The 27,125-nt window shown below is 42.9% G+C and overlaps 1 protein-coding gene across 1 annotated transcript in view; it reads left to right on the top strand.

Moving 5' to 3' along the window:
• The window catches only part of CYYR1 (cysteine and tyrosine rich 1), a 57,119-nt gene that overhangs the window by 26,116 nt on the left and 3,878 nt on the right, over positions 1 to 27,125 (top strand). The window contains exon 3 of the mRNA XM_030477304.1: positions 25,150 to 25,307. Within this exon, the coding sequence (XP_030333164.1) occupies positions 25,150 to 25,307 (158 nt within the window). The remainder of the gene's footprint in view (positions 1 to 25,149; positions 25,308 to 27,125) is intronic.

Raw genomic sequence — 27,125 nt, 5'->3', positions numbered from 1 at the left:
AGTTTGTGTCACTTTATCCCTGGAAGAACAGTGCATCGTTTGCATCTGCTTCTACTTCTACACATGCTGGCATAGGTTCTGGCATTTTATTTCAGTCTGGGACATCAGTAAGAAATGTCCTGATGGACATGGTGGGAAGAAGAGGGTTTTTCTTTCTCTGGAGACTTAAGTGGTTTTGTGTGAGAGGCAATGGAGTGTGATTTGTTGCTGTCCCTTCTTGGCAATGGCATGGCTCCCTTTGGTTGCTGCTTTTAGAGGTCAGCTTCTCCGAGGGCTGACTGTCCAGACCACCCTCTTGCTCCTGAGGTAGTTCTGGTAGAGGTGCCGTGAGGATCAGAGGTGTGGAGAGCCCAGTAGCAGCCCTTGGCAGGAGATGAGCCTGACCAAATGTGGAAACCAGCAGGATGAAAATAATCCTGAACGGCTGCTCAGAAGGAAAAATCACTTTTGCCAAAATGGTAGCAGAGACTGTCACATATTTAAAGTGATTTTTCATACAAGACTAAATTTACTTCTGAATAGAATGGAAAATAACTTTTGCATGTAAGTTCTTTTCTTCTCTTCTGGGAGTCATGTTTGTCTCTTCCTGCAGACTGCCCTGGTCTCCATCTTCTCCACTGTTTTCCTTCATCCTTGCTTCCCAAGGCAGGTCAAGCAAACACACCTATCCACAGGGATATAAACCAGGAGGAAGGAGGTGTAGTGAAAGAAACTTCAACAACGCAACAAGGAAATCTTCGAGCCCTGTCATTTGAGATTCTGAAGTGAAAGCAGACTGGATTTCAATAATTATTCTGTTTTTAAAAAAATCACAGTAGTGAGATGGTAAAATCAAATACTTCCCTCCATCAGTGGGCATATTGTCACTGATGAAAAGCTATCCTAAACTCCTCTTAGTTCAATTTCCTTATTTTGAAACTGCCAAGAAATTGTCATGTGTTATTTTGCATAATTTGCTAGTACAAATGTTGTCATTGTATTCCTACTTTCATTGTACTCTGTATAATCCTTGAAAGAAATACTGACTTGGATGTGATTAACAATGGGGAGAGAACCCAATACACCTGGGTCAGAGGCTTCAATGTTTATAGGTCCATGCCATCAGCCGTTGCCAGCTTGACTTTGCTCCACAATTTAATTCTGTGTATCTATCCTGCTCACTGTATTATTATCTAGTACAAAGCCAAGAGTTTAAATCATAACGATTTCCTCAAAAACACCTGCTTGGAAACACCTTAAAACTGATTCTGATCAGGTAAATAGTCACACTCCCAAGTGGCCAGTGGCACAACTCAGAAGAACATGGTTACAGGCTGTCTTTATTTATCTTGGAGGCTGAGTTTCTTTTACATTTGATGCACTGCTAGTCCCTAGAAATTATTTGAATGGTTGTAAACTAGAAGAGGGTAGATTCAGGCTAAATAAAAGGCAGAATTAGTTTACCATGAATGAGAGGTGAAACACAGAACAGGTTGCCCAGAGACATGGTAGATACCCCATCCCTGGAAGCATTCAAGATCACGTTAGACGGGGCCTTGAGCAACCTGATCTCCTTGAAGATGTCCCTCCTTGTTGCAGGGGGATTGAACTAGATGAGCTTTAAAGGTCCATTCCAACCCAAACCATTCTATGATTCTGTGATTTGGTAATCTGTTAAACCCATCTCTGGCCATTCTGTCATGCTCATATTGATGAGAGGTAGGGATGGGCCTTCTTAGTGCAGACCTGATGCCGTGTCCTGGGACTTCCCATAACCAGAAGGATTTCCATTGCAAACACCCCAGGGGTCAGACTTTGACTGTCTGTGCCCAAAGGTAAGAACTGTACAGAGTAAAACTAAAATTTCCGTAGTTGGCAAACCTTATGAGTAGGCATTATACCACTGACACAGAGACAGCCTGGCATGGTTTTAAGGGTTTTTTCCCTGAATATCTGCACTCCTGCTGTGTCCAGGCTGTACTGCCCCTACCACACATATGCAACACTGTACATATACACATATTTCTTCCTGAGAACAAGTATTTGTTATGAGGATGGTTAATGAGAAGCTTGGGTTCAAAAAGACAACAAAGCAGAGCTCAAATGTGGCACTGACTTGCCTTATAAAAGTGTGAAGAGTATTAGCAGAATGTAGACTTGCAGCTTTCAGAGGAAAATTACAGGCTTACCTCAGAGTTACTTCATTTTTTATTTTGTTACAGCTAGAATTACCCCAAGAATGACTGATACATACCTTCTTTATAATACATGCTGTTACTTGTACTGTGATTGTGCTTGTTGTAAAAGCATGCTCTCAATGTCATTTTGAAGGTAGTTTATGAACAGTGCGAACAAATTCAAAACTTCATGAAAAGGAAGAGCAGGAGTAACTCTTATACTGGTGCCAAACTTTGAGTCAGTGCTCAGAAATGGTAAATAAAAACATAGTTGAGAGGTCTTTCTTTATAAAAGATGTAAGATTTTTTATTTTTTATTTTTTTCTGTTTGCCAGGAATGCAGAGCTTTCACGACAAAGGAAATAGGGAGTAATATAACCTCAGTAATCTTGTGTCCAACTCCAAGATATGTATTATGCATGAGTAGTTTTGCCTGGCAGGCAGTGAATTTCAAAAAAGGTTGGATTTACACCTCATAGATAACACTAAAAGAATTATGTTGCCAATGTCATCGTGGCTTCCAAACCATTTCATGTGCATGCAGACTCAATGCTGAAGCAAAATAACTGTTTCCAATCACCAAGTCCTAAGCCAAGAACCTGCCTGGTTCCTGAAATGAAAGAAAATGCATGAATAGTTCCTGGTTTATTTGAAACATGGGAAAGTTGACACAGATTAAAAGAACTGAAATGTTGAAGAGGGGAAACACATTGTGGGGATTTTGATCAGACTTCTACAAAAGCTCATTTATATTTTATTACATACCTTCTTGACTTTTCTGCCTGGTTCAAAAGTGCACAGCAGTGCCATTAAGATTGCCAAGGGAACGGGTACCGTCGTCTTGTATTACATTCGTGCCACCATTTCACTCCTGGTTTTTAAGGTCTGTGCATGTATTAATGGTCTGAGAAATGCATGTTGCTTGTCAAGTAACTCAGCAGTTGTGTGAAAGAAGGAGTATCACAGAGATTGACAGGGGCTTCGGGCCAGGGACTTCATACCCGTAGGGCATGACAGCGTCCCAGCACTGTCTCAGTGTTGTGCTTAAAAAGCTCTTCCACAATCTGCCATGAGGATTTCATGGAAGCATTACAATCTTTTTCCTACCTCTTCTACTGTGAATGCATGCACCATTTTACTTTCTTTCTCCCTCTACTGCTTTTCATCTTGCGTGATAATACAGGAACAGAGTGAGTTTAAATTCCTACCATTCTGATTTGCAGACTTTTTACTGTCCTTTTGCATGAATGGCCACATGAAGTGCAAGACATTATGAAGAATGGGATGTGCTACCAGACCTTTCCCCTGTCTATTAACAGATAATCAAAGGGAAATGTCTTTTCTCCCAGGGAGTGACTCCATCCCACCCAGCTTCTTGCCCCATGACTTAGTGCCAAGTAAAAGTAGTATTCTGTATTTACATGGACCTCAGGAAAGCTGGAGACCTTTTCCCCTGGTTTCACACAACGAGCAAACCTACAATGTAACTCTGCCTTGGATTCGCTCTTTCCATTCATCCTCCAGTCAAAGGGGGAGAAAAAAATCTAAAGGTTACAGTACAAAACAGGGGAAATGCTTGAAGTTTACTACTTCCAGCAGCTACATGCAGCTTATCGGCAGCCCTCAGTGCTTATGTATTGAGCACATCAAGGGTTAGTGTTTCAATAAGCTTCCCGTTTGCCAGGGCGCCTGAGGCAGGAGAAGCGCCCAGTAAACCCAAAGTCTGTTTTTGACTAGAGATGCCTGGATGAGATTGAAACTGTCTGTAGTACCTTCTGGGGCTGGACTTTTCCATTTATTGCCAGCCTTGCTTGTACATCAGTGCCCTGATGCATCACTTCTTCATTTTCAGTTCACATTTAGCCCGGATTCAAACTGACAGATCATGGAAATTTGCTGGTAGCCACAAACTGCTGTACATTTATTTATGACTGCCAGCCTCTTTGGGTGAGAACTCCTTGCAAATAGTGAAGGAAAATCAAGCCTGGAGTCAGACTGAATCACTGGAGGGCTCTTCAGCTTGGCACCATTTTCTGAAGCACATTCTTTATGTGTTAGACCCTTTGAATGCATATGCTAAGGGAAAGGAAAAAATCCTACAGCCTGCATCAAACTCTGCATTTCTGTACAGACCTTTGTGCTCCAACTGTTGAGGAAGCCTCTAGCATTGCTTTTCAGTATCTTCACACCAATGCAGTGAAACACTTGGAAATTATAAAGCTTTATTTTGCAATAGGGAGATGGATGCCTGTGGGAAGCAGCTAATACGTGTGAGGACTGGAAATCCTGGATTCTTTGTCAGTAACTGCTGTGGTTCAACTTCTTGTGCCTCCTTTTATAAAACAGGGTTATTGTTTATTTACCTTACAGGAGCGCTTTTATAAAGCTAATTTGCTGTCCTAAACAAGATTGCAAAACCCAGTTAGGGACACCAGCATCAACTTCCACAACTTAGAAAATGTGGTTTTTAGTGCTTATCTTGGCAAAGCAAATCTGCTACATAGGAGTGAATGTTTAAAGAATCCATCTGTCTTTTCAGATAGTGAAGACAGGCACTGGAGGCAAAATCCAGCCTGTGACCTCTAGTTACCATAGACATGCTATCCCTTCCAGTATGACATCTCCATTTTATTTGATTGCTTCAGTCAAACTTACTCAGATCCTGTCACCAGGAGTGGGGACTGGGAGGGTGGGAAAGGACTAAATATCATCCATTTCTCCCTGTTAGCCCCAGGACAGAAGCAAGTATGCTTTCTGCCACCACTGTTAACTTCTAGGGTATGATTTTCTTGGCTGCTTTTCCCAGCTTTACCCTTCTAGCACTAACTAATTTCTTTACAGCTCCACATAACAGGATGCTGCACACATACCAAAAAAAGCACCTAAAGTTTCCCTGTGGGAGATTGGTGGGCACAGGTATTTGTGAGAGGTGTGATCCAGCTTTATCTTCATAAATCTAGATGATACACAGGTGTTCACTGAGTTTATCCTTAAAGACAGAAAACGTGTTTCCTTTACTTTTGTAGTGTTGGGGTTGTCTTTATTTTTCTCTTTCCACATTCAATCACAGAGATTTTGGGGTTTTCTGGAGATGATGGTTAACCAGCCACTCCCAAGTCCTTTTAAATGTTATTAGACTGCTACATAGGGAATTTTTCTGCCCCTCAATTCTATTTTTTCTTTCCATTTAAACTATTGTCACTTACCTCCAGTGTTTCAGTATGACATTTTAATGAATGGCCTGTTCCCTCAGCTCAGTTCACAAAAGCTGTTCTACCTCTGATTTTATGTCATGTCAGCTTGAGACGAGAATAGGTGAGCTTAACCTCTGAGCACCTGCGTGTTACATTTTTAAATATAATGTATTCTTTGCTGGTCTGTGCCAGTTCTGATATCTCTATAGTGAATTGCTTTGTATTTGCTCTCACCAAGCAGAAGATTTTGGAAGAGGCAGAACTTTCTACTGCCCTGACTCGGAGGTCACATTAATATTACCAAAACAAAACAAAAGCCCAGACACTCAATGAAAAGATGTGACCCCTGCCCTAAAATGGCAGTCAAACTTCAGACAGATAGGGTAAACTCAGTTCAGGCTTGTGTTCTCTTAATACATCCGGCTGTAATTTGTGGCAGTTCAGTCAGTAATTAGAGAAACCTGAACAGTCCCTGCAGTGTGGATGAGAATCTCTGGGCAGCTAAGGACTAGTCCTAGGGGTTTCTAAGATACATCCTCCCTTCTAATGAACTAAAAATCTGACTCCTGCTGGTATAGGTGCTGGTTACTTGGATATTTTGGAACATCTCTCTCCGAGAGCCTGAATCATTGAAGAATATTAGATTTAGGGCTTTAGATTATTTACCTGCTTGTGGTGGTTTGGCTTTGTATGGCTGTGAGGTGCCTTCCCGGCCACTTGATCGCTCCCCCTCCTGAGCATGACAGGGAAAGAAAGGAAGATGGCAAATGCTGTGGGTTGAGATGAGGACAGGGAAGTCACTTGCCAACTAACATCATGGTCAAAACAGACTCAACCAGAGGAAAATGAATTTAATTTATTTTTCAATTAAATACAGAGTTGGATGGTGAGAAATGGGACAATAACTAAAACACCTTCCCCTTACCTCCCTCCTCCAGGCTTTATCACGGGCTCTACTTCCTTCCTTCATCCCCCGCTCCTCTGCCTCCCCATCATGACTGGCACAGGGGGGATAGGGAATGAGAGGTATGGTGTGTCCATCACAGCTTGTCACTGCTGCTCCTTCTCACACCCTTCTGCTGCTCCAGCTTGCTCTCCTTGCTGGGCTGCAGTGTGAGTACCTGCTTGGTACAGTGCTGTAGAAGTTGGAGAAACTATTTCTTCTCTCATAGACCATAGTTTTACATGGAGGAAGTACCATAAGGGTCATTTGAATGCTGCCAAGGAGAAATTATTCTGAAACCCTCTGGGCTAGGTCCTTGGCTGGTGAGCATCTGCATTAATATTTGTCAACTTTCATAGACCTGCATTCTTTCCAGCCAGCTGGGGATCCGAAACAACTTTTTTGTCCTCTGAAAAGAAAGGAGAAGCTATTTTCCATATGGTGAATATTGTCACACGTGCGTGGTGCTGATTAATTAAAAAGAGGTGAGGCTCTTTAGGAAGCTGGGAAGGAGATCTCTCTCTTCCCACTGCCTGCTTTTCCTCACCTTGAGACAGCTTGTTCACCTGAGGCTTAAGGTTGAGTAGTGGGTCCAGAAACACCAGTCAAAAGCAATCAAAACCCCTGTCTTGGTGTGCACCTCTGGAAATCCAGCGCAGCTGTAAGGCTAGGAAAAGCAGAGTATTGGATAATGACTTCTGTATTGGATATGCATTTAAACTCTCTCGCTTCACATCAGACCTAACTGCTTGCCAGTAGTCTAAACTGCCAATGATTGAGCATGATTTACATTTTGGTTTTGTAGAGTTTAATTCTGTAAGGAACTAAATAAGCTAAATAAACCAGTTTTCTGTGCAATTAGTAAATGAGGAAAAGGCAAAATTAAAACATGGCCGTTCCCTTTGACAATTAAATAGGAACACAGGCACACTATGGTTTAAATCATACGAGCTTTCAGCTAAGCCTGTGATTAGTAGTGAAAACCCTTTTGTCTGAAATCTCCTGAACCCTGTTTTTGAAGGGGGAAAACCAGGAAAAAGCACTTTGTCAAATTGCTATTTTGAAATGGAAGGATTTAATTTATCTGTTCCTCTGCTTCCCAAAAGTTAGTGTTTACAGCAGGGTCTCCAGACCACCCGTAGTCTGGTAATGGGTCTAGCAAAACCTTCAGTCTCTAAACAGATGTTTATCTGAGCATTATCTGATTCCCTTGTGGTGGGAGGGTCTGTTCATAATCCCCAAAGCCATTAAAGAAATGAGGCGGTTGTAAAAACATTTTTAAATAAATGAAACACCTTTCAAGATAAGTTGCTGATAAAAGAAAGCAAAAGCACAGAGGGACTGAAATGATTCCTTGGATACTTCATGCTACTTTCTTGACAGCTGCAATATTTATATCTTACTATGGTGACTGTGCTATGAGGCATGTACTGAACGGTAGTTCCAACATAAATATCTTAGATGTTAGAAATACAGAGACTGCTTTTTATTTTATTTTCTTACATTCACTTAAAAAAAATTAAAGTAGCTTGTTAAAAATAATGTTGTTTTGTCATTGACGCAGTCCTGTTATAAGCTTTGTCTTCTTTGGTGAGTGCAGGAGATGAAGGTTGAAAATCAAGTGATATCCTAATGTTCGAAATTAAGGTCTTACAAAACTTGCAAGCATGTATGTTACTTTATCCACATGAATTGTCTGATCTGAAAAAAAGAAGCTGTAAATCTCTTTCTTTGTAATTATCTATGTGATAAAGCAGGGTAGATACACAATGTGGAAAAAAGGATTATTAAATAATTCCTAAGCAAAACCAAACTACAGAAACACTACAGTAATTAAGTAGCTAGAAGATAGCATACTTCATTACTCACAAGCTGGCAAGTCATAAGAAAGGCACAAGTGCATTTTTATGGCAGGAAATACGTCCAATAAATTAGACCATTAAGTCCCATATACCGGTCATTGTATTTTCTTGCTTTATGGGTTTCGTATTGACTTTACCTTCTATTCAGTGCTGTAGACAAGAGGGCAGCGTTAAAGACTGGCAGATAAAAATGCATTTACGTGATTGTTAAGTCATGGGTTTTGTTCAGGCAGAAGTACATAGCTGAAGTATGAAATAGTGAAACTGCAAAAAAAAAACCTCAGAATGTAAACTGTCTATTGCAAAAGCCTGAAAATGAGAACTATGTGATAAAACACCTTCGTATTTTTCCCTGTATTCTCTAGTTTCTTCATCCTACAGAGTAATGTTTTGTTTTTCTCCTTTTTTTGAAGTCTTAAAATTTTTCTTTAGTGTTCCTGCTGATGCTTTGCTTTTGTGCAGTGATTGAATTTCCTCAATTTCCTACAAGAGTGGCTAATTTGCTAATTAACACAGCTGACACCTTATTCAACTCCTGTTCTCATTCTCCATCACCGTTTTTGCAATTTGTGCCTGTGCAATTTCATCATGTGGCCAAAATGTTCTGGCTTCCTATGACGGATTCTCATTCTGTAATGGGCGTACGTGTGCCAGGTGATACAGCCGCAGGTTTCTGGTGCATTTCTGCTACTCCTGGATGCTCCCATGTCAGGCATCCGGAATTTGGATACTCCCATCACCCCCACCCTCACTCACTCCCACACCGTGTGTGCTATTGCTGTCCTCTTCCTAGTATGCTTGTCCCAAACATTCAGGCTGGTTGAAATGTTCACTATTCACATAAAGGGTGAGAAGCAGCATGGCCATTTTTTGGAGAGGCACAATCCAAAGGTACAGCACCACTGCTTACGAAACTCTGTTCTGATTTAGAGAATCAGCATGCCTCATTAACTTTACTTAACTTCAAGATTAGACCCTCTCAGCTGTTATGTCATCTAGGCTGTTGGTACTTAAAACCCTGTTAATTCTTAACTCTGTTCCCAGCCTCCTTCCGTTTCAGCTCTTGTCACGTATTAGATGCAGTGCGTTCCACTGCTTCTGCCAACTCCGACATACTGCCACTTATTTTTGTGTTCCTGCTTTCCTCATTCCCCTTATGCGCTGGAGTCCCAGTGCCACAAAGCATTTAAACATATGTTCAACTCTAAGTGATGAAGTGTTTTGTTGAGTCAGGACCTTTGCGTTCAGCTCAGCCTGTTTGAGTAAAAGTAGCCTTTGAAGTTTGAGAGGCACAAGGAGAAATCCTCAGCAGCACAGAGAGGACCAATTAATTCTTTCTTCTATTAGTCTCTTTGGTTCTTCAATGTATTGCTCTCAGATTCCCATTTTTACTTCCTTTGCCTTATTGTACCATCTGCCTTTTTGCTTCACATCATTCTGTTCTTCTTTCATTTACCACTTGTCTTCCCCAGAGTTGGGAAGCATAAGTCTACTTTGTGCCTCAGAAAATCTGCTGTACAGTACAATTTAATTGAGTTGTCGGTTCAGATTGGCTGGGCTGTGACACGCTTCCGGTCCCATCAGGCAGGTGACCATGAGATCTGTCTGAGGGTACTATCTCACCTCCATTTTTCTGGATGGGATAAAAACATCTGTGCTGGAGTAGATGTTTGCTGAATACAAGAGTGTTCCCGTGTTTATATGAGAACAGTTGGTACATGCAGCTGCTTCAGAAAGAAAAGAATTAAAAATGTAGAGAGGTTTGGAATGGAGGCTGCTAATTAGATCCCTCCTTCAATCTCTGAGCCCAGAGCTTGCCCGGAGCTTTAGTGGCTTCGCACTGACTCAGAGGCACGAATCCTTTTGATGTCTTTGCATAATTTTTTTTTTTTTTTGTACCTACTGCAGCTTAGCTCAGAATTCAGAACTTCTGCTTGCATTGCACTCCTGGGTCACTGCAACTGGGCTCCCGCTATCACGGGCAACCCATCACACGATTGCTTTCATAAATGTGCCAAGCTCAATATTCACACCTCTCAAGTAACTAGCCCCTGCCGCGTCTACTGGAAAGCTGTTCCAGAGCCGTACTCTTCACATCATTGAAAATATTCTTTTATTATCTGATTATTGAAATTTTCCTTTTCAAGCTTTCTCCACAAGTATGTTAGTTCCAGTAATGCATCTCTGCATTGACCCTGCATATGCCATTTTGATATAACACTGTGAAATAGCTTTTTGGATCCCTTCTTAGTGATGGGTGTTTCCAGACTGGAGTTGTTTGGGGAGCTGCTGTGTGGCAGAGTATACGTCCTTCCGTGTATCACAGTGTTCCTCTTCAGTTCATTAGTTGACTGTGTAGGCTAAAGTACATTTCTTGATTCAAGAGTGTAATTCTTGTTTATTCAGTCAGGCACATGGTTTGCTTACACCAAGGGACATAATTCAGTCTATTTTTCTGGGGAAACATTTTGCTCTCTTACTTCACCGCGCTGTTGACCGATCTGTCTGCTCTTTCCAACAGTTGCAGTCTGAAATGATGGTAACGGACTGGGACACTTGGAAAAAAATTGACCCCATGAGCATATATCTTAGTGAAGACTGTATTAGTATGTTGTGAATGCTTTTGATGTTGAATATTTTGCAAGTCATATAACGGCATTCAGTCACTTCCTTCACACCGTACAAAATGGTGTAAAGTCTAGATTAGTAACAGGTCATGACATAACAGCAGTACTTAAAGACTCAAGGAAAACTTTGCAAAATGTTATGTTTACAGATCGTTCTGTCAGAATAACTTGGATTGTTGCTACGCCTCTATTTTTGCTGCCAGAGATATTTGCATGGATATGAGCCGTTCTGGCTGGTGGATGCCGTTGTTGTTTCATGGAGCCATGACGAACACTCAGCCCTGTTAAAGAGCATGAACTTACTAGAGCGTGCAGAATGGCAAAGGACACCTGAAGGTTGGCTGCACTTTGGTGTTCCCGGTTGTGTTTAGCTACTGTCAAACGTGATAATCACAGCGTGGGAGAGCCTTCTGCCAGGCTTCCTCCCGTTTCTGAAAGGAGGGAGCAGAGCATTTCCTTTCAAATAGTTGAGCAAGCATCAAAGCTGTTACCTTAGGCAAAGCTAAAATGGAAGGATAACATTTTAATTGTCTGACAGACAATGGATTTAGGCTTTTATTCATCAAAGCACGTGAAGTCTGTTGGCTTCATCGGAGGTGTGATATTTAAACCTAAGCATATGTTTAAGTTTATTCCTGACATTTCCAAGCAATGCTCTTGGGAAGAGTGCTTCTCACCTTCCCTGCATGAGAGGGAAAAACACATTGGGCTCTGTGCCCAAAGAAATCAGGGCTCTTTATTTGCTACAACTTATTAGCATAAAAAGCAAGGTGGAGTGACACCCAAACAGTGAGGAAGGGACCAGGCAAAGGAGTGTCTCTTCTGCACAGCTCTACAGGAATAAGCAATGTCCTATCTCCTGCGAAAGAGGAGGAGGGGGCTGGGTGCTCAGTGAACTCTTGCTTGCTGCTTGGTGGGGTTTCCCTGTCCTTCATCCAGGCCATGCAGACAGATGAGCCAGGATTTCATGTACTTGTGAGGGAAGTTATTGCTGATTCATCAGTAACTGGCTCTTCTCCAGCCCCCAAACAGCTCCTGAGGTGGAAGAGGTCAAATCTAACTCAATGTTACTTAATGTAGCGTGTGCACACCTTTTTATCGTGTGGTGACTTCTGCATCCTCAGCATAGCTGCCTTCAGATAAAGCAACTTTCATCATTTTATGGAATCTGTAAGAGCCACAGCATGTTTTTGTAACTGCAGTTTAATTTTCAGGTTTTTTTAGTTTTCTGACTCATAGTCCTTTCTCCAGAAACATAAAATGATTCATATACCCAAGCACTTAACTCCTTTTACATTTGTAAATGGCACTTCATGCATGCGTAATGAGGGTATTCCAAACCACTAAAACCATAATTTGCTTATGCTACATAATAAGGTTTGAATCCTGCAGACTTATGTAAATACTTTCAAGTTCATTGTAGGTTTTTGCAAATGGTGATTTAGAGCCGGAATGTCCACTGGCTTAGGCTCAGTGGGTCTTTGTGGTCCTTGTAAGCTGTGACACAGCACCTGGGAAGAAAGAATGAGAAAGAAAAATCTAATTGGTGCTATAAATCTGATGCAGAAAAGAATGCAGAAGAGGCTCTTTTATTGCTTTCACAGGGGTAAGAGTTGAATATTAAAGTACATTAGAAAAGGGAGATGGAAAGAGAAGATGAAAAGCATTTTTTTTCTTTCACTCTGCTCCAGAATTTCTAAAACTAAACTCTCAGTGTCTTATTATTTTTATTGGAAGATACGAGGGAAAAATCCCTACGCTGGATAATTCAAAGCCCAGATAGATTTATTTCTACTCAAAATATACAGTACTAGCTAGCGCTGCCTATTGCACTGTTAGGCAATGCACGTAATTTCTTTTCTTTTTAAAATGGAAACATAATTTATGGCACTGGGTTTTAATCTCTTAATCCAGATGTTTTCTCCCAGATCTTCCAGAAACCACTTCTATTTATTCAGTGTACAAGGAAAAAAAAAAAATCCTACATCTTTTTTATTTCTCTAACAGACAGAATTCTAAATGCAGTAAAATCTTCCAATTTGAGTTGATATTTAATAAATCATAAACACATTTTGGAGTTACAGGTTGATGTTCTGAGAATCAGATTTCTGAAAAAGTCGAAACCTTTTTTTTTTCCAGGTCCATAAAGTAATGCTGTTTGCAGTTCATTTTCAGGTATTATATTGCTTTGTCTTACTCTCTGCTATTTTCATGTTGTTGTTGTGAAAAAGGATTTTTGGTTCCAACCTTCCTCTTCTTTGTTGCATAAAATGGCAACATTTTCTCCTTCTTCCTCTCTCTGTAGAACTAAAAAAAAAAAAAGGAGTTAATAAGCTTCTGCTCCAGGAGTAATTTATAGCTCACTAATGTCAGAGTACAACTGAAACATTATTATTAGTTAGGAAAGGATCACAAATTGCTTGTGATGTGCAGTGAACTTTGCAGGAAATGGAAGGGGCTTGGCTTTTCACTTTTTTTTCCAGTTGCAGATGTAGTCAGCAGGTAACGGGCACCAGCTCTGACACTGTTTCAGCAAGTGGGTCCTCTTGCTCCTTCCCTCACGGTGCTGGTGTCCACACGACATTCCATTAAAAGGAGCAGGAGCATTGCTGGGCTTTCCAGAAGGTGCAGGGGGGAGCCAAAGCCTCCAATCTGATTATATTCTTGGGTTGATTTTCCAGTGATGTTGTGGATAAATGCGGTTTGCATTCCTGGCATTGCTCTGTTTAGGTGTCTACTAATCTCTCCTAAGACAGAGCTTGTTTCAGAGGGCAATTTATGAAGAAACAGTGAGTTCCTGGAAAGAAGTTACTCCGGATGATCTGAGGTCCCATGCAACTTTTAAATAGATGATGAGGATATATCCTAGGTTGCCAGAGGACGATCTGTGATCCCCCTTGAGGGAGAATGATGGACTCCTGAAAAATAGACTTTATGAGCAGGGAGCATTTGTGGGATGAGGGTCTCTACAATGCTTTTCCAGTTCAGTTTGCACAAGAAAGAGCTGCAACTGGTTTTGTAGTATCTGGTCTGTGGCATTTGCTTGGTGGTTTCTCCCTCTGCACTCTGTGGTCTTCATTCCTCTGAAAGCTCATATTTGGCTTGTGCTGTCTCTGTCAGGAGCTGATAGTGCACTTCTTTGCAATGATTCACCCAGTGTTTAGGGGCTACATTGCATCTAGGCAGAAATCTTTCAATATTAAAAATATGTCTTACTTAGCAATCCACATAAGCTACTAGGTTGGCATCTAGGCTACTTTTGTCTTCAGAACTGACTACCAAAAAGGAAAAAAATGTTTCTCTTGGCATGAACTTTTCCATAATTGGGAAGGAGATCTTGAGTCAGCCACATGTAATTTTATATGAAGTATGGACTGAATGCAAGATACCAAGTTTGCGGTTTTGCCTCCATTAGAGTATTTTGAACCTGAATGCTTGAACCATGACCTCTTTGGGAGCCCCTGAGGCAATCTAGAACGTCCAGGGTTGCAGCCTAGAAGAGCCACGTGTACATAATACAAACAGGTTTTTCATTAGCAAACCAAATAATAAAATTGTCTTAGAGTTATATTCAGTAGCATTTGCTTCTCAAAGACAACCCTGTCATGGAAGACATTTAACTGGCAGGAAAATAATGTGTTTCTACCTTGATTTACTGAGTTTCAGCCAGAGATACATGGTCAGTTGAGTTTGGTATGAGCTTGTGCTGCCACAAGCAATGGGGAAGTCTTTTCCAGTGCTGCCCTCCTGAGCCAATCAGCCCTGGTCTCCGCTGTGCCAGCAGGAGCACTTCTGTGAAATGCCTGGAGGACGCCTTGTCCAGCAATCACGTTCTAGCTCTTAACAGCTGAGGAAAGTCACCCTGATGCCTTTCACCCTCCCACCCAAATGGAACACTGAGAGTGCTACTGCTATTTTAGTTGTTGGTTTTGTTGCCATTTTCACAAAAGACACTTTTTTGCCGTCAAAAGGTGTGATTGTCATGTTAAGAAGTAGAGGGGGTTCTGCCAACAACCAGTTCATTCTGTTTCACTGGTTTCTTAGTTCCAGTTAAAGGAAATGTGGTCGTTAGCTCACAGCTCTGCCAGCAACTACACTCATGCCACAGCACATGGGATAGTGGCTAGGTGGCACACAGAAGGCTGTTGAAGAGACAGTCTTATGTGGAAAATATTGGATACAGTAAGGACCAGCCTTCACTGTGCAAAACTTTGCAAGTGAAGGTGATAGGAACAGGCATAGGCGCATGGAACTGTGAAGACGGACATGAAAGCCAACACCAAGAAAATGAAGGGAGGGAACAGAAGATGTCCTGGAGCGTGGCAGAGCTCTCCTTTGGTTTGCATATCTAGCATTTGCTTCTCTGTTTAGCCCATTGCCTAGGAAATTGTGAGGAAATGCTCCTTTTAATTACAGCCATTACAGTTCTTTCTCTCTTGAAATTAACTAATCTGTGGGTCACCTCTACCCTGCCCCACAGAGCAAGAGTTAAGAGCCCCATCTTTTGGCATTTTTCCTTAGTGTCTGCACACTTGTTTCATTGAGCAAAAAACAGCCCTGTGCAGAGTGTTCCCTGGCACATCAAAAACACATTGCACGCTTCTGGCTTTGAGATTTGCTACAGGCACAAAGCAGGCAGCAGCTATAATAAAAGGTGCCGAACTGTCAACCTTTCTGGCAAGGCTTGGCTTCAGGCAGAGTGAAAGTGTGCCTGGGTAAAACTAGGCTGGTTTGACTGTTGATAGCTCAGAGATCTGACAGGCAAGAGGTCCAGAAGTCACAATAGTAAGTCAGGCTTCTACAGCAAGAGCTTCCCGGAGGGCAGCTGTGGGATTCTGCTGCTCTGAGCTCATGGAGTGTGCAAAAACAAGCATTTGCTGGTATAAATAAAATCACTGTCAAATAGAGTATGTTAAGAATTACCAGAAAGACAGTATTCCTGGGATTCTGCCAAGTGTTTATACTCAGTAACCTGGCTGCCAGAAGTGAGCTATTACTAGGGGTTACTAACTTTGCGGTCTTCTTGGAAGCCCACCATATTGTCCTCACCTTGCACTTTGATGCTCAAAGGGCTGGAAGTTGGGCAGCAATTTCAGCCTCTCCCATTTGCTGTTGATTCAGAAAGTGTTTTAAATGGCAGGCTCAGTCAGCAATGCAAGCTGCAAGCATAAAAATAATAAACCCCCCTAAATTAAAGCACAGACTACATTAGGTACCATTGTGCTGTAATTTTCTATTTAAGTCAACATCAGGTTGGGCCTTGCATTTGGGAGCACAATGAGGAACATTTTGGAAAGTGGAACTTGCATTATGGCTTCTGTTTCCTTTCCAGGGAAGCATGTGAAGCACATTACAGAGCAAGGGAAGGTCACGACTGCAGGGAACAGCACAGGATGTCTGAGAGGGAAAGGCAGGGCAAGACCTGCTGCTGCAAAACAAGGGCAGAGAAGCAGCAGGAGAGCATGAGGATGAAAAGTGGCAACTGGAAACCTTGCAATATTTTAATCGAAATTCTTTCACATGAAAGGTCAACCAAAAAAAAAAAAAAAGCTTGCCCCCCATTCGTTCTGCATTTCTGACCTTTTTGAAATCTCATTTCAATTTAAAAATGCATTGTAGGGTTTGGGTTTTTTCACATTCTGGTAATGTGCTGAATTTTTTTAACTGTCAGACAGACAGACTCAGTGTTTCAAAACCAGCATCCACATGTGTGCACGGTATTAGTCTGAAGAAAATGCTGGACAGGCTGGGACTGATAAAATATATTTGCTTAGCCATGATCAGTTAATGACACCACTGTGTATTAAGTATTGTGCTTGCTATATTGCAGCATGAACCTCCCAGGTATATTTCATGCATCATTTCCTCTGTCCATAAAATTATTTCTGAGCCAGCCATGCACTAAGTCTTAAGCAGGGTGGGAGCAACGCCATCCTTCCCTCCCCCTGACTCTGTCTAGGGCAGCAGGAGGATCTCAGCCTCGTTGTACACAGGCAGGGAAAGCAGTTTGAAAGCCTGCTAGAGGAAGAGCTCGCTTCCTCTACTCTCCCTCTACTGGAGGAGCAACGTTGGCCTTTCCAGGATCCCTTTATTTTGAAGCACTTTGCAGCACTACTGGCCAGGCAGCATCTCAGCAGTGTGACGGGGAGAAAGGCATATGGTTTAGCATAAAGGAAGTAAGCACAAAATGTCTGTGTATTTCTCAAAAGGCAAATTGGCTGAAAAGCCTGTCTGCCGATAGCCCAAACCAAAGCAAGCTGTAATTACATATCCTTTTGGTTTGCAGTTTATATGATTTTCTCCCTGGTTTTGCAAGTGTGCTACAGTTACGCTTCAGTGGCTCTGCAGCCTTCTAACAAGCTGTAGAAGGTACCCTATTGCTCAGGCACTGGCAGTACTAAAAGACAGAAAGTACTGTCCTTTAACCCTTTGTCGGATTATGTAGCTTAACAATATGGAGCAGTCTCAAAGTGCTGATCTGTCCACAAGATGCTGGGATGGTGGAGGTCAGGAACTGGGATGATCACCGACTGCCTCGTACAGATGATACTCAGGATGTTTTGGTTCTTGAGTTAATAATCCTGCAAATATAACAAGGTAGAAAGGGAATGGCACAGAGGAAACCATTTGGAAGGAATTAAACATTAACAACACACCTTAAATACAACTGAGTAGGAGCAAAAGAAGGGAAATACTGTCCAAGTACAATCTGTACCCAGTTTTAACAGGCAGGAGGGATTTGTTTATGGAAGCAGACAATCATCTCCTTCCTCCTTGTGGTAAAAAGTGTGTGTAAAGGAAGTACTAGTTGGAATTTTGTCTAAGTGCAACTTGCAAAGGAAAGCCTCAAAGACAAGCCTGGTCCATGTGAGTTGCTGCTCTGTAAACTAAGTATTTAATTTAAAACAGGAGGCAGCAGCTAGCTGACTATTTAACTGATTCTCAACTTGGATGGCTTTTCAGTCCATGCTACCCTGGTATCTACATTCCAGGGCTGTAAAACTCTGGTGAGAAGGCTGCTGGTTCAGCCGTGGAGCACCACACCTTATTCAGGCACTCCTCCATCAGATTTTGGCATGGGGTTCTCAAGGTAATTCAGCTTTAAAGCCAAAATGCCCTGGAGAGTATCTTAGAGGATCATTCACTATGTGGTTTTTTCCTTATGAAAACAAAGGGATGACTCCCCAGAATGGGTCTGCCTGCTCCATCAGAGGCAGAGGAGACAGTGTGTGACCCTGCTGACTTCTGCTGTCAGTCCAAGTAAACCAGGGCTTGCCAACCAAATTAAATAAATAGCCCAACACCTCCTCCTTCCAAGTAACATCAAGTCTTATGAAGAGTCCAAAGAGTACTGTTTTCAAAATGTCAGTGTCTGGATCACATCATCAAAGCTCACTGATTTTTTAAATATTGTTTTATCTCAGAGAATGAGTTTTAAAAAAAATCCCTGATCACCTTCTTTTTGAATGCCCGAAAGGGGGAAAATTAAAGGGTATTTATTAGTATTAGCGGTAGTATTCCGAAATGTATTGCATGCATTATTAATACGATTCTAGAGATGCAGTGCCAGCAAATCACAGATACGGAGAGTTGGCAATAAATTAACTGGAGAACTAAAAAGTGCTGGAAATTAGGAAAGATGATGAGATGGAAGAGATCAGCTGAGCAAAGTGAAGTCTGAGAATGGCATGTCTTCCTTGCACTAATATGATAATGAAATATAGCAAAGGCAGAGTGGGAATACTGATCTTCACATGCTTCTGACAACTTCTTGCCATAGTCGGTCAAATTGCTATAAAATTGCTAATGTGAGTTATTACAGGATGAAAAGACCTTTATGCCAATATACACACATCTCTGGTGCGGACCTCCGTCACTTCTGCAATTCTAGTTTCTAAATTGATGCCATATTACAGAGTGAGCTGGGCTTTGGAAAAGATGGTGGCTTAAGTTCACCTATGCTAGCTTTAGCCTGTGTCCTCTGGTAGAGGTATGAGTCACCAAGGCAGGAAATCCAGGGCCTATAAACGCTACGTAATGCATACAGAGAAAAACAACCTGAACTCCCACATAAATTGAGGGGCTCTGGGCTGACATTACCTCTCAGAAATGAGGCTTGGTATTACGCTAAATAGTGCCGTAAAACCTTATTTCAACTGTGTGACAGTCAAGAAGAAACGGATCTAATGCTGTGGGTTATTTAAGAAGAAAACAGAGAAGAAAACAGTGAATGTTAGTGCCTCTGTTTTGTACGTGCTTCTGCTGCAGCTCTCAGAAAACAACAGAAGAGGATGAGAAAAAGTGCAAGGAAAGCTGGCCGAGGTGATTAGAGGCATGAAGCTGTCCCTGTACGCAGAACAGCCGAATAGGACTGAGGCTCCTGCTGGGTGTGATGCTAAAGGTCTGTAAAATCACATTCAGTTCAGAATAGATCAGAAAAGACAGTTCTTCAGGTACGTAATTAAGCTGGGAGCTCTTTGCCACATGAGGCTGTGGATGCTAAAATTTACATGAGCTCAGGATGACGCAGGGCAGGTTTGCAGAGGAGAAATCCACGGAGTGATACAGTTAAAAAACAAACCAACCTGTCCGGGTTGGAAAGTTGCTGAGCTGTGAATCACTGAAGGAGGCCAGGAAAGTTTCCTTATACTCTTCCCAAGGCATCTTTTGGACTATGTGCCCCTAGTAGCTTCTCCAACCTTTAAAGGTGTTCCAGGGAGGGGAAACGCTAAAGGAAAGTAGGAATCAAGATAAACTATCTGCTTGTGAAGGACAACAAATGCAGAAAGGGCACGGGTGTGAGGATCACACAAAGCTGAGGAGTCAGGGAGCTGAGGCGACAGCCAGCAGAGCACAGGGCAGCATCCGCTCCCTCCAAGGCACCCATGGGCAAGGGGTGCTCCCAGATGGGGACACGGGAGGATGTGCAAATGGTAACTGTCTGCATGGCTTCCTCAGAGGAGAACAGTGCCAGCAGCTGGGGCTGTCCTGGCACACTGAGGAGGTGCAAGCGTGGAGGAATGAGTGCAAACATAAGGGAAGAAGGGTAACCCAACCTTCAGCAGGATGGATTTGGGCGGAGGGTGGGATGCAAGGATGTTGCTGGAGGTCTATGATGCAGCTAGGCTGGGTTGGTGAGCATCTGTCCCTCTGTGCTTCACCTGGTTTGCCCTGACCCATAACTGGAGCCAGGCCTGAGCTCACCTCAGGGGCAGGAGGAGGCCAGGGAGACATCCTGCACAGCATCCCTTGGCTGCAGTGATGTGGGGGGGCTTGGGACATGCACTTTACTGAAGATCCCTGACTGGGAAGTAGAGGCAGATAGGCAGCCCCAGGAGGGACTGTCTTGGTGGCGATTAGGCTTATCACATTTTGCATTACAGTCTGTGGGCTTTCTGGAAAAGCTGTCTGAAAGGTGTTTTTTTTTCTTTGCAGTTTTTTCTGTACTAATAAACCAGGTTCCATGGCAAAGTTTTATGCTCCACACCATACCATGTATGAAGTTAAGGCATATAAAGGCATATAAGAAGATAAAACAGAGGCCAGCGGACTACAAAGTCACTGCTATACAGCACTGCAGGCCATGTATGCCTGGCTTCCAAATTTTGGCAAAGCATATAAAAGTTGTCTATTCAGTAATCATTCTTCCTTCAGGAAACACTAACCTGTTGAGACATAAGATTTTTAGGCCACCAGGATCCACTGTCCCCAAAGTGCAGAAGACCATGGAGGTGGTATTCATCTTGGGCAAGTTTGCCATCCACTTTGTTTGCCTAACTGCCAAAGTAGCAGCCTTCTGAAGGGGAAAGGGGCACTAAATGAACTCCATTCCCACTCATTAAGACCTGAAGGATCAGGGCTGCTCTTCAGTCTCTCACCTTTTCTCCAGCTATCTCAACCCATCATAGGATGGAGTAACCTCTGGTGACGCCTCTGCCACTTGTGTAAAACACCCAAGTTACCAGATCCCCCAAGGAACAGGTTGTCTGACCCCAAGCACCTCAGCTGCACCAACTGCAGGAGCAGTGAGAGTCCTGCCCGGCTCCAGCATTGCCAGGGCCCTGATGCTACACAGCAGAAGGCCTGATCCCTGCACTGGGTTCTGCTGGGCCAGAAATGTTGAACTGTGAATGAGATTTATATTCTCTCCAGCAGGATGTTGCTAAAAGCCAGTGGAAAACTGCTGCTTTGAATATCTGATTTCTACCTTGACAGTGTCTCTCGACACTGCCACAGCTTTAAAATTACTTCTCCCCCTCTCCATCTTTACTTTTCTCAGCATCATTTTCCTGTAGCAGTCTTTTTCTCTTCATGGCTTTGTTTCTGTAAAAGACTTTGCATAATGTTTTCCTTCAGGTTGCTCCATTTCAAAGTTTATCCTTTATTTCTAACTTCTTAGTTGCTGTGTGACTCTGCTGTGTGGTTTCTAGGTCTTCTTTTGCTTTACAGTGTCCTTTTTCTCTTAGGCACTTTTCCTTGAACGGCTCTGTGGTGGTGATAGCATAAAAAATCTCCGTATCCTCTGTGTCTCTATACAGAAGCATAAAATGTCAGTGAGAGAAAGAGAGGCAAAGCAAGCCTCTTTGAATAAAAACCAAGGAATACTTAACAGGGTATTTATTTTCAAAAATTCCCCACTAGCACAAAGAGAAACTTCACCATTTTGTAAAAAATACATGCTTATTTTTCTTCATACGGTCTAGTCATACCATAGGCTTTCCACAAAAAGAACAAGTATTTATTTTTGTGCTGCATGCCCAGGAGAGGTACTGCATGACCATTGTCCTGCCAGGATTTAGTGCTGAGGAGGTGAAGCCGCATATTCAGAGGCAGAGTGCTCATGGTTTTACTGGGGGTCATTGTGAGTGGCAGGAGCTGCAGGTCTCTGAATCAGGTTGAGTTTATGCTTTAACTCACTGTCAGAGAGTGGCACAGCATTATACATATTCAGGAGAGTACATCTTCTGTAGTCCTCTGTAGCTGAACCTAGGACATCCTCTCAAACAGATCCTTTTCAACTCAAACACTTGATTCCTGGAACAGTTTCACGTGTGTGGCACTGGGTTTGATCCGAAGCCCACCGAGACCAGCAAGTGCCTTTCTGCTGGTACTCAGACTGTAAACGAATTTAAAAAGTGACCTACATCTTCTGCTCCGTATCTCAGGCTGTCCTTGCGTAACCATCCATAGGGGGTCTAAATTTACCACTGCAGTGTGAAAACCTGAATCCACGAGCAGCGGTGGGTCTGGCTATTTAAACCACTTTTTGTCCTGATTTCAGAGCTGTGAGCAAGACTTGCACTTACCAGTTTTGTCAGCTAAACTAAGCTGGTGAATATTTTCCTCAGTGACCATTTTTGTTTCTGGTTCATGGCTATACCAGCAGGAGCTACAGTGGGAATCAGCAAAGAATGCTTTAGTGGATATTCCGTATTTTGCTTACTGACCTGGGTTTGCTAGTCTGGCAAGAAGTGGATTTTGCTTTCCAGTGTGCTTGTGTCTAGACTGAGAGGCCTTTTCCACCTTGGAAGTTTTGCCAGTGGACTTAGCCCTTTTTGACTTTCGGATGCAGGCAGATACAGAGGGGCTTTCTACAGCTTTGATTTGCTCTGCCGCTGTTTCTTTGCAGAGACAAGACAGCACCAGTCAGCCAACAGCGCCAAGGGGTCAGTAGGAAAAGCTGTAGGACTGCAAGTGAGTCCTCAGATCTCGGCATTATTATCCAAAGCAAGCTGGCAAGTCTATAATTACCTGCTTAATATCTCAGGAAAGGTGGACACTTGTTTTGAAGATGGTATCAGACCTTTTGTGATCTTTTTTTCGTTTCCTTATGAATACTTTTACTTCTTACATAAAGTGTCACAGAATCATCATTTAAACTAATGGAGTGGTATTGCTTTGGAGCAGTTATTCATGCAGAAGGCTAGAGTGGGTTTGGGTGTGAGGCTGGGGTATCTGGTAGGCACTGGAACATGAAGAATGCAACCCATCATTCAGGGCAGATGACCAGATGGCATCTGGCTGACCACTTCTGGAATGAATGTGACACCTTTGCTGAGACAAACTCCATTTAAACTGTCCTTAAAATGGGCTTTATTCATATAGAACTTATAATTTAGCAGTGGAAAGGTAGCGTGTGCTGTGTGTTACCTACTTCTGTGAGCCTTTAGGATGGAGGTTGGGTTTTCCTCAGGGTGCAGCTGATCAGAAGTGCAAGAGTGCAAGAAACGGTTGTGGTTTCTGGATTTGAGCAGATCACCCAGGCAGAACATACTTGGGATGCAGGAGCTGGGCAGCAGTGGACCGTGTACAAAGCAGAAATGTAATGCAGGGCTTGGGGCCGATAGTGAACAGTGGCTGGTTCTGCTTCTTCCACTTGGGAGAGGGATTATTTCAGTGTAACAGTTCCCTGCAACTCTGTAATGCAGTGCTCCCAGCGAAGGGCGCTCAGTGGATCTAGCAAAGGCAGTAGAGATTCACTGTTGTTAATACTAGGGGTCCCATGTGTTATGTCTGATTTTTAAATCATGATATTATAAGAAAACTTTCTGGAATGAAAGGAGTATTGTGTTAAAGTGCCTCCTGAATCACACTGTTTTCTCATACAGCAGTTTTCTCACACCGTAGTGATAATGTTCCCAGCGAGAGCGGGATGGGAAAACAGTAGGTATTTTGGTCACATCTTCCAAGAGCATCAGACTTTGGGTTTGTTAGAAGCAAACTAATGGGTTTATCAAGGGGTCGTGGAGGAGTTTCTCTGTTACTCATGGTGGTTAATTTCAAAGCACTTCATCACATCAGTGTTTTGAGCTACTGGTTTTATGGCCAGGTGCTTGCTGCCATGACTTAGGGTTTTGTAAATTAGGCCTGTATATATTCTGCAAAATATTAACAGGTTTGCTCTCCCTGCACACTCCTCATTCATTGCTACATAACAGCAGAGAGCAGTTTAGCTCCCTGGCAGTGTATTTTAGTAAGACAGCAAATTGTCTGTGTTTATTTATGCTATGCAATTCCATAATTGTACTGCAAATCTTGGCCAAGTTCCTGAATGGAGTTGGGGCCTAAAAGCAAGCTCTTAAATTCATATTTAGGTTCCTAAATAGAAGCTCTGCTTTTTCAAATATTGAGTCCATCTTGACTCTTGCTGACTTTGTGGCAGCCAGTAAGCTGTAAGTCAGCAGTTTGAAACTCAGGCCTGCTGTGTGTTCCCGCGCTTCCATGGGGAAGTTAGTTAAACTATGGCTTAGACTCCTTTTAATATTTGCCTTTGTAGTATTGCAGTGCTTGTTTTATTCTCTACAGTGCAATACTTCCTAGTGGAGCTTATGCATGTTAACAAACTATCGGTTTGGATTAATTAAAATGTCCGGTAAAAAAAGGTGCCAGCAAGGTTGCTGTTTGAAATCTTTGCTGGAAGATGAAGAGATGCACAGAGTAAGTCACTGGCAAGACACTGGGTTGTTTAGTTTTTTTTCATAAAAGGGTAGGCTATATATACCATCTTTCATATAACATATGCTTCATTGCCTGTACCTGACAACAAAGCTGAGTGAACTAAGGTTCATCAGAAAGGCTAATTTTGCCCTCAGTATTATTGGGAGCTCTTCAGTGCCTCTTGGTGAGGTTTTTCTCCCATGTATCAGTGCAATAAAGCTTTCTTTCCTTTCTCTATATAATTTCAAGGAAGGTCTGATTCATTACTTCAGGGGATGAGCTAAATTCTTTTCTCTGGACCGTTTTAAAAGAAACCATTTAAGCCTCAAATACTTGTGCTGGCTGCAGCAGCAGATGTGTGGAAGAGCAGGCATTTGCTTTGCTTCTCGCTGCTCATCCTAAAGAAGAGGAGGCTCTCCTTAATCTGTGGGCTCAGAAGCACAGCAGAAGGACTTTTTGACCTAAGATAAAACAATGACAAAAGCATTCCTGTGGAAGCACAGCATGCAGGCGCTTTAGGATGCTTCTGGAATATATTACTGGGGATAACTTACTCTTTCTTTTCAAAAGAAAATCATACCAACACCTTTAGGGGGAAAAAAGTCTTGTGTGATGAGGGGAAAGAGAAGAAATTATTCTTGGTAATATTTAAAAGTTGTTAAATTCAGATGGCCCTGGAATGGGAGAATTTAATATACGGTAAATCGGCAGAGTGAGCTGCACGATTGCAAAAGCGACTTTGAAAGAGTTTGTCAATTTGGGCTCAAAGATCTTTCTTCTATTCAGACGCTGTGATGGATCAAAATTTGCAGCACTTTCAGTGATCAATATGCACTTCTTTTCTCATCTGGGGACTGCTCCTGGGAGAGAATTTTGTTTTGTAAACATTAGTTGGCTGAGACTGACTGCATGTTTTCATTCTCCTTGCAGAGGCACAGCAATAGCTGGAATTGTTTTCGGTATAGTATTTATAATGGGAGTGATTGCTGGGATTGCCATCTGTATCTGCATGTGCATGAAGAACAACCGCGGGACTCGAGTAGGGGTCATCCGAACTACACACATCAACACTATCAGCACGTACCCAGGTAAGGAAGCTCAATGACACCCCTCCATGAGTGCCTGTGTTCATGATAGTGTATCTTTGGATAGTTATGGCTCCACAGTAAACAGGGGATTTGAATACAGCAGGAAGCTCTTCTCAGTTTGGAGGGGAACGGCACGACTCCCTGCTGAGAAACGCAAGACAGCTCAGCGTGCGCAGTGTTCGTCAGTGCAGCATTCTGCCTGGGCTAATTTATTCAGCTACTCAGTGGGCTAATGAGATCTGGCCAGGTGCCATACTCACACAGCTGTATGGCTTGCAGTGCCTGCAGTAGCACCGTGAGACCTCGCTCAGGGTGGTGCTGCGCTGCGCAGACAGACCTTCTCCTGTGCCAGAGGCTCTCTGGCAATGGATCAGTTGTTGTTCTTTTGTGTTCTGGTTCTTGTATTTGCTCATGTTCATGTGCAGTCAGCTCCCTTTCATTGTCTGATGTAACAGGGGCCCAGCATACCACAGCAAGGGAAAAACCTGAACAATAAGGTCTGTGGATCATAGCGCAAAGGCTTCGAGTGGTTCTGTGTGAAATCTAATGCAGCCCACACTGGCTGGTACTTGGCCAGAGCTCACCAGCCTTGCTGGGTGATGCAGGATCCGAGATGAGTTCTCCAAAGGCACACAGGCATCTTTGCAGGGTGTTCTCTGCTGTGAGTCGCAGGAGGGACTGCTGCCTGGCAAGTGGTGGTGGATCTGAGTTAGCACTCTGCATCAGCCTCGCACCACGCCGGAACTGATAGGAACTTGGAGCATGGTGCAGAGATGCCCGTTGTGCGTTGGTCAAAGTTAGCTGAGTGTTGGATGTGCTCAGTGCAGGTTTGTCTGTGGGTTAACATTGTTTTGGTGTAACGTTTTTTAGGTGCAGGGCAGCACCAGGGGAGGCACGGAGCCTAAGTCAGGTCTGCCAGTAAGCTAATAAGCTGTCACAGGCCCTGGAGCACCCCAGGAGAGAATAAGGGCCCCTCATGTGTCTGCTCCAGTGCAGTTGTGCCCATAATGAGTAGGGACTGGTACATCACACTGTACCTGAGCTAGGTCTGTGCAAAGCCACTCTCTGCACCACACTTGTCAGCTTGCATCAGTCTATGATTGGGGTACAGGAGCACCAAAGCTGGATCTGCACTGAGCCAACTGAGGTCTTGCAAGGCTCATTTGTCTGGGCTCCCCACCGTGTGAAAGTGGCCACATTGTTGAAGAGCAGAGCTGACCCTGGAAGCAGCCTAACGGTGTTTATACAATGCAGCTATGCCTCCACTTCAGTGGCATTGTTAATTACAAATCCAGGAGTGATTGCCTTGGGATAACTTAAGTTCACTGTAATAAAAGGCAATGGTGTTCCATGGATGAAGTCCCCTTATCCCAGAGATCCCTGCTTTAATATTCCCTCTTGTTGCAAAGATTGCAGCAAACCCCAGGTGCATTATGGATACTTACAGGCAACCTATGCAATATTTATTATGTGTTCCTTTATCACATTCTCTGCTCTCAGTGTCTCTTTGCTCCCTCATGCTCTTACTTTCCAGTTAAACTAAAACCATCTATAATCATCCTTGTCATTGCAACATTGTTTTGCATAGAGATGAGTAATGAAAGAAAACTGCAATATTCTCAACTATGAATTGCTGAAGAGCTACTTCAGAAAATAATGGTTGCTGCAAGCTGTAAGAACAAGAGTAAAATGAAGACTCCAAGGCTGTAGCGTTTTCCTCCCCAAGTCTGCTCCTGCAATGGCTCACCCCAATCTCTCCACCTCCAGGCAGTTTGACTCTGCACGCTCCTGGTTCCTGCTGCAGACATTAGTTCGAGC

Source organism: Strigops habroptila, chromosome 2 (genome assembly GCF_004027225.2).
Source record: "Strigops habroptila isolate Jane chromosome 2, bStrHab1.2.pri, whole genome shotgun sequence".
Taxonomy (NCBI): Eukaryota; Metazoa; Chordata; class Aves; order Psittaciformes; family Psittacidae; genus Strigops; species Strigops habroptila.
Note: the sequence above shows the minus strand (reverse complement) of the source record. Positions and strands in the feature narration are given on the sequence as shown.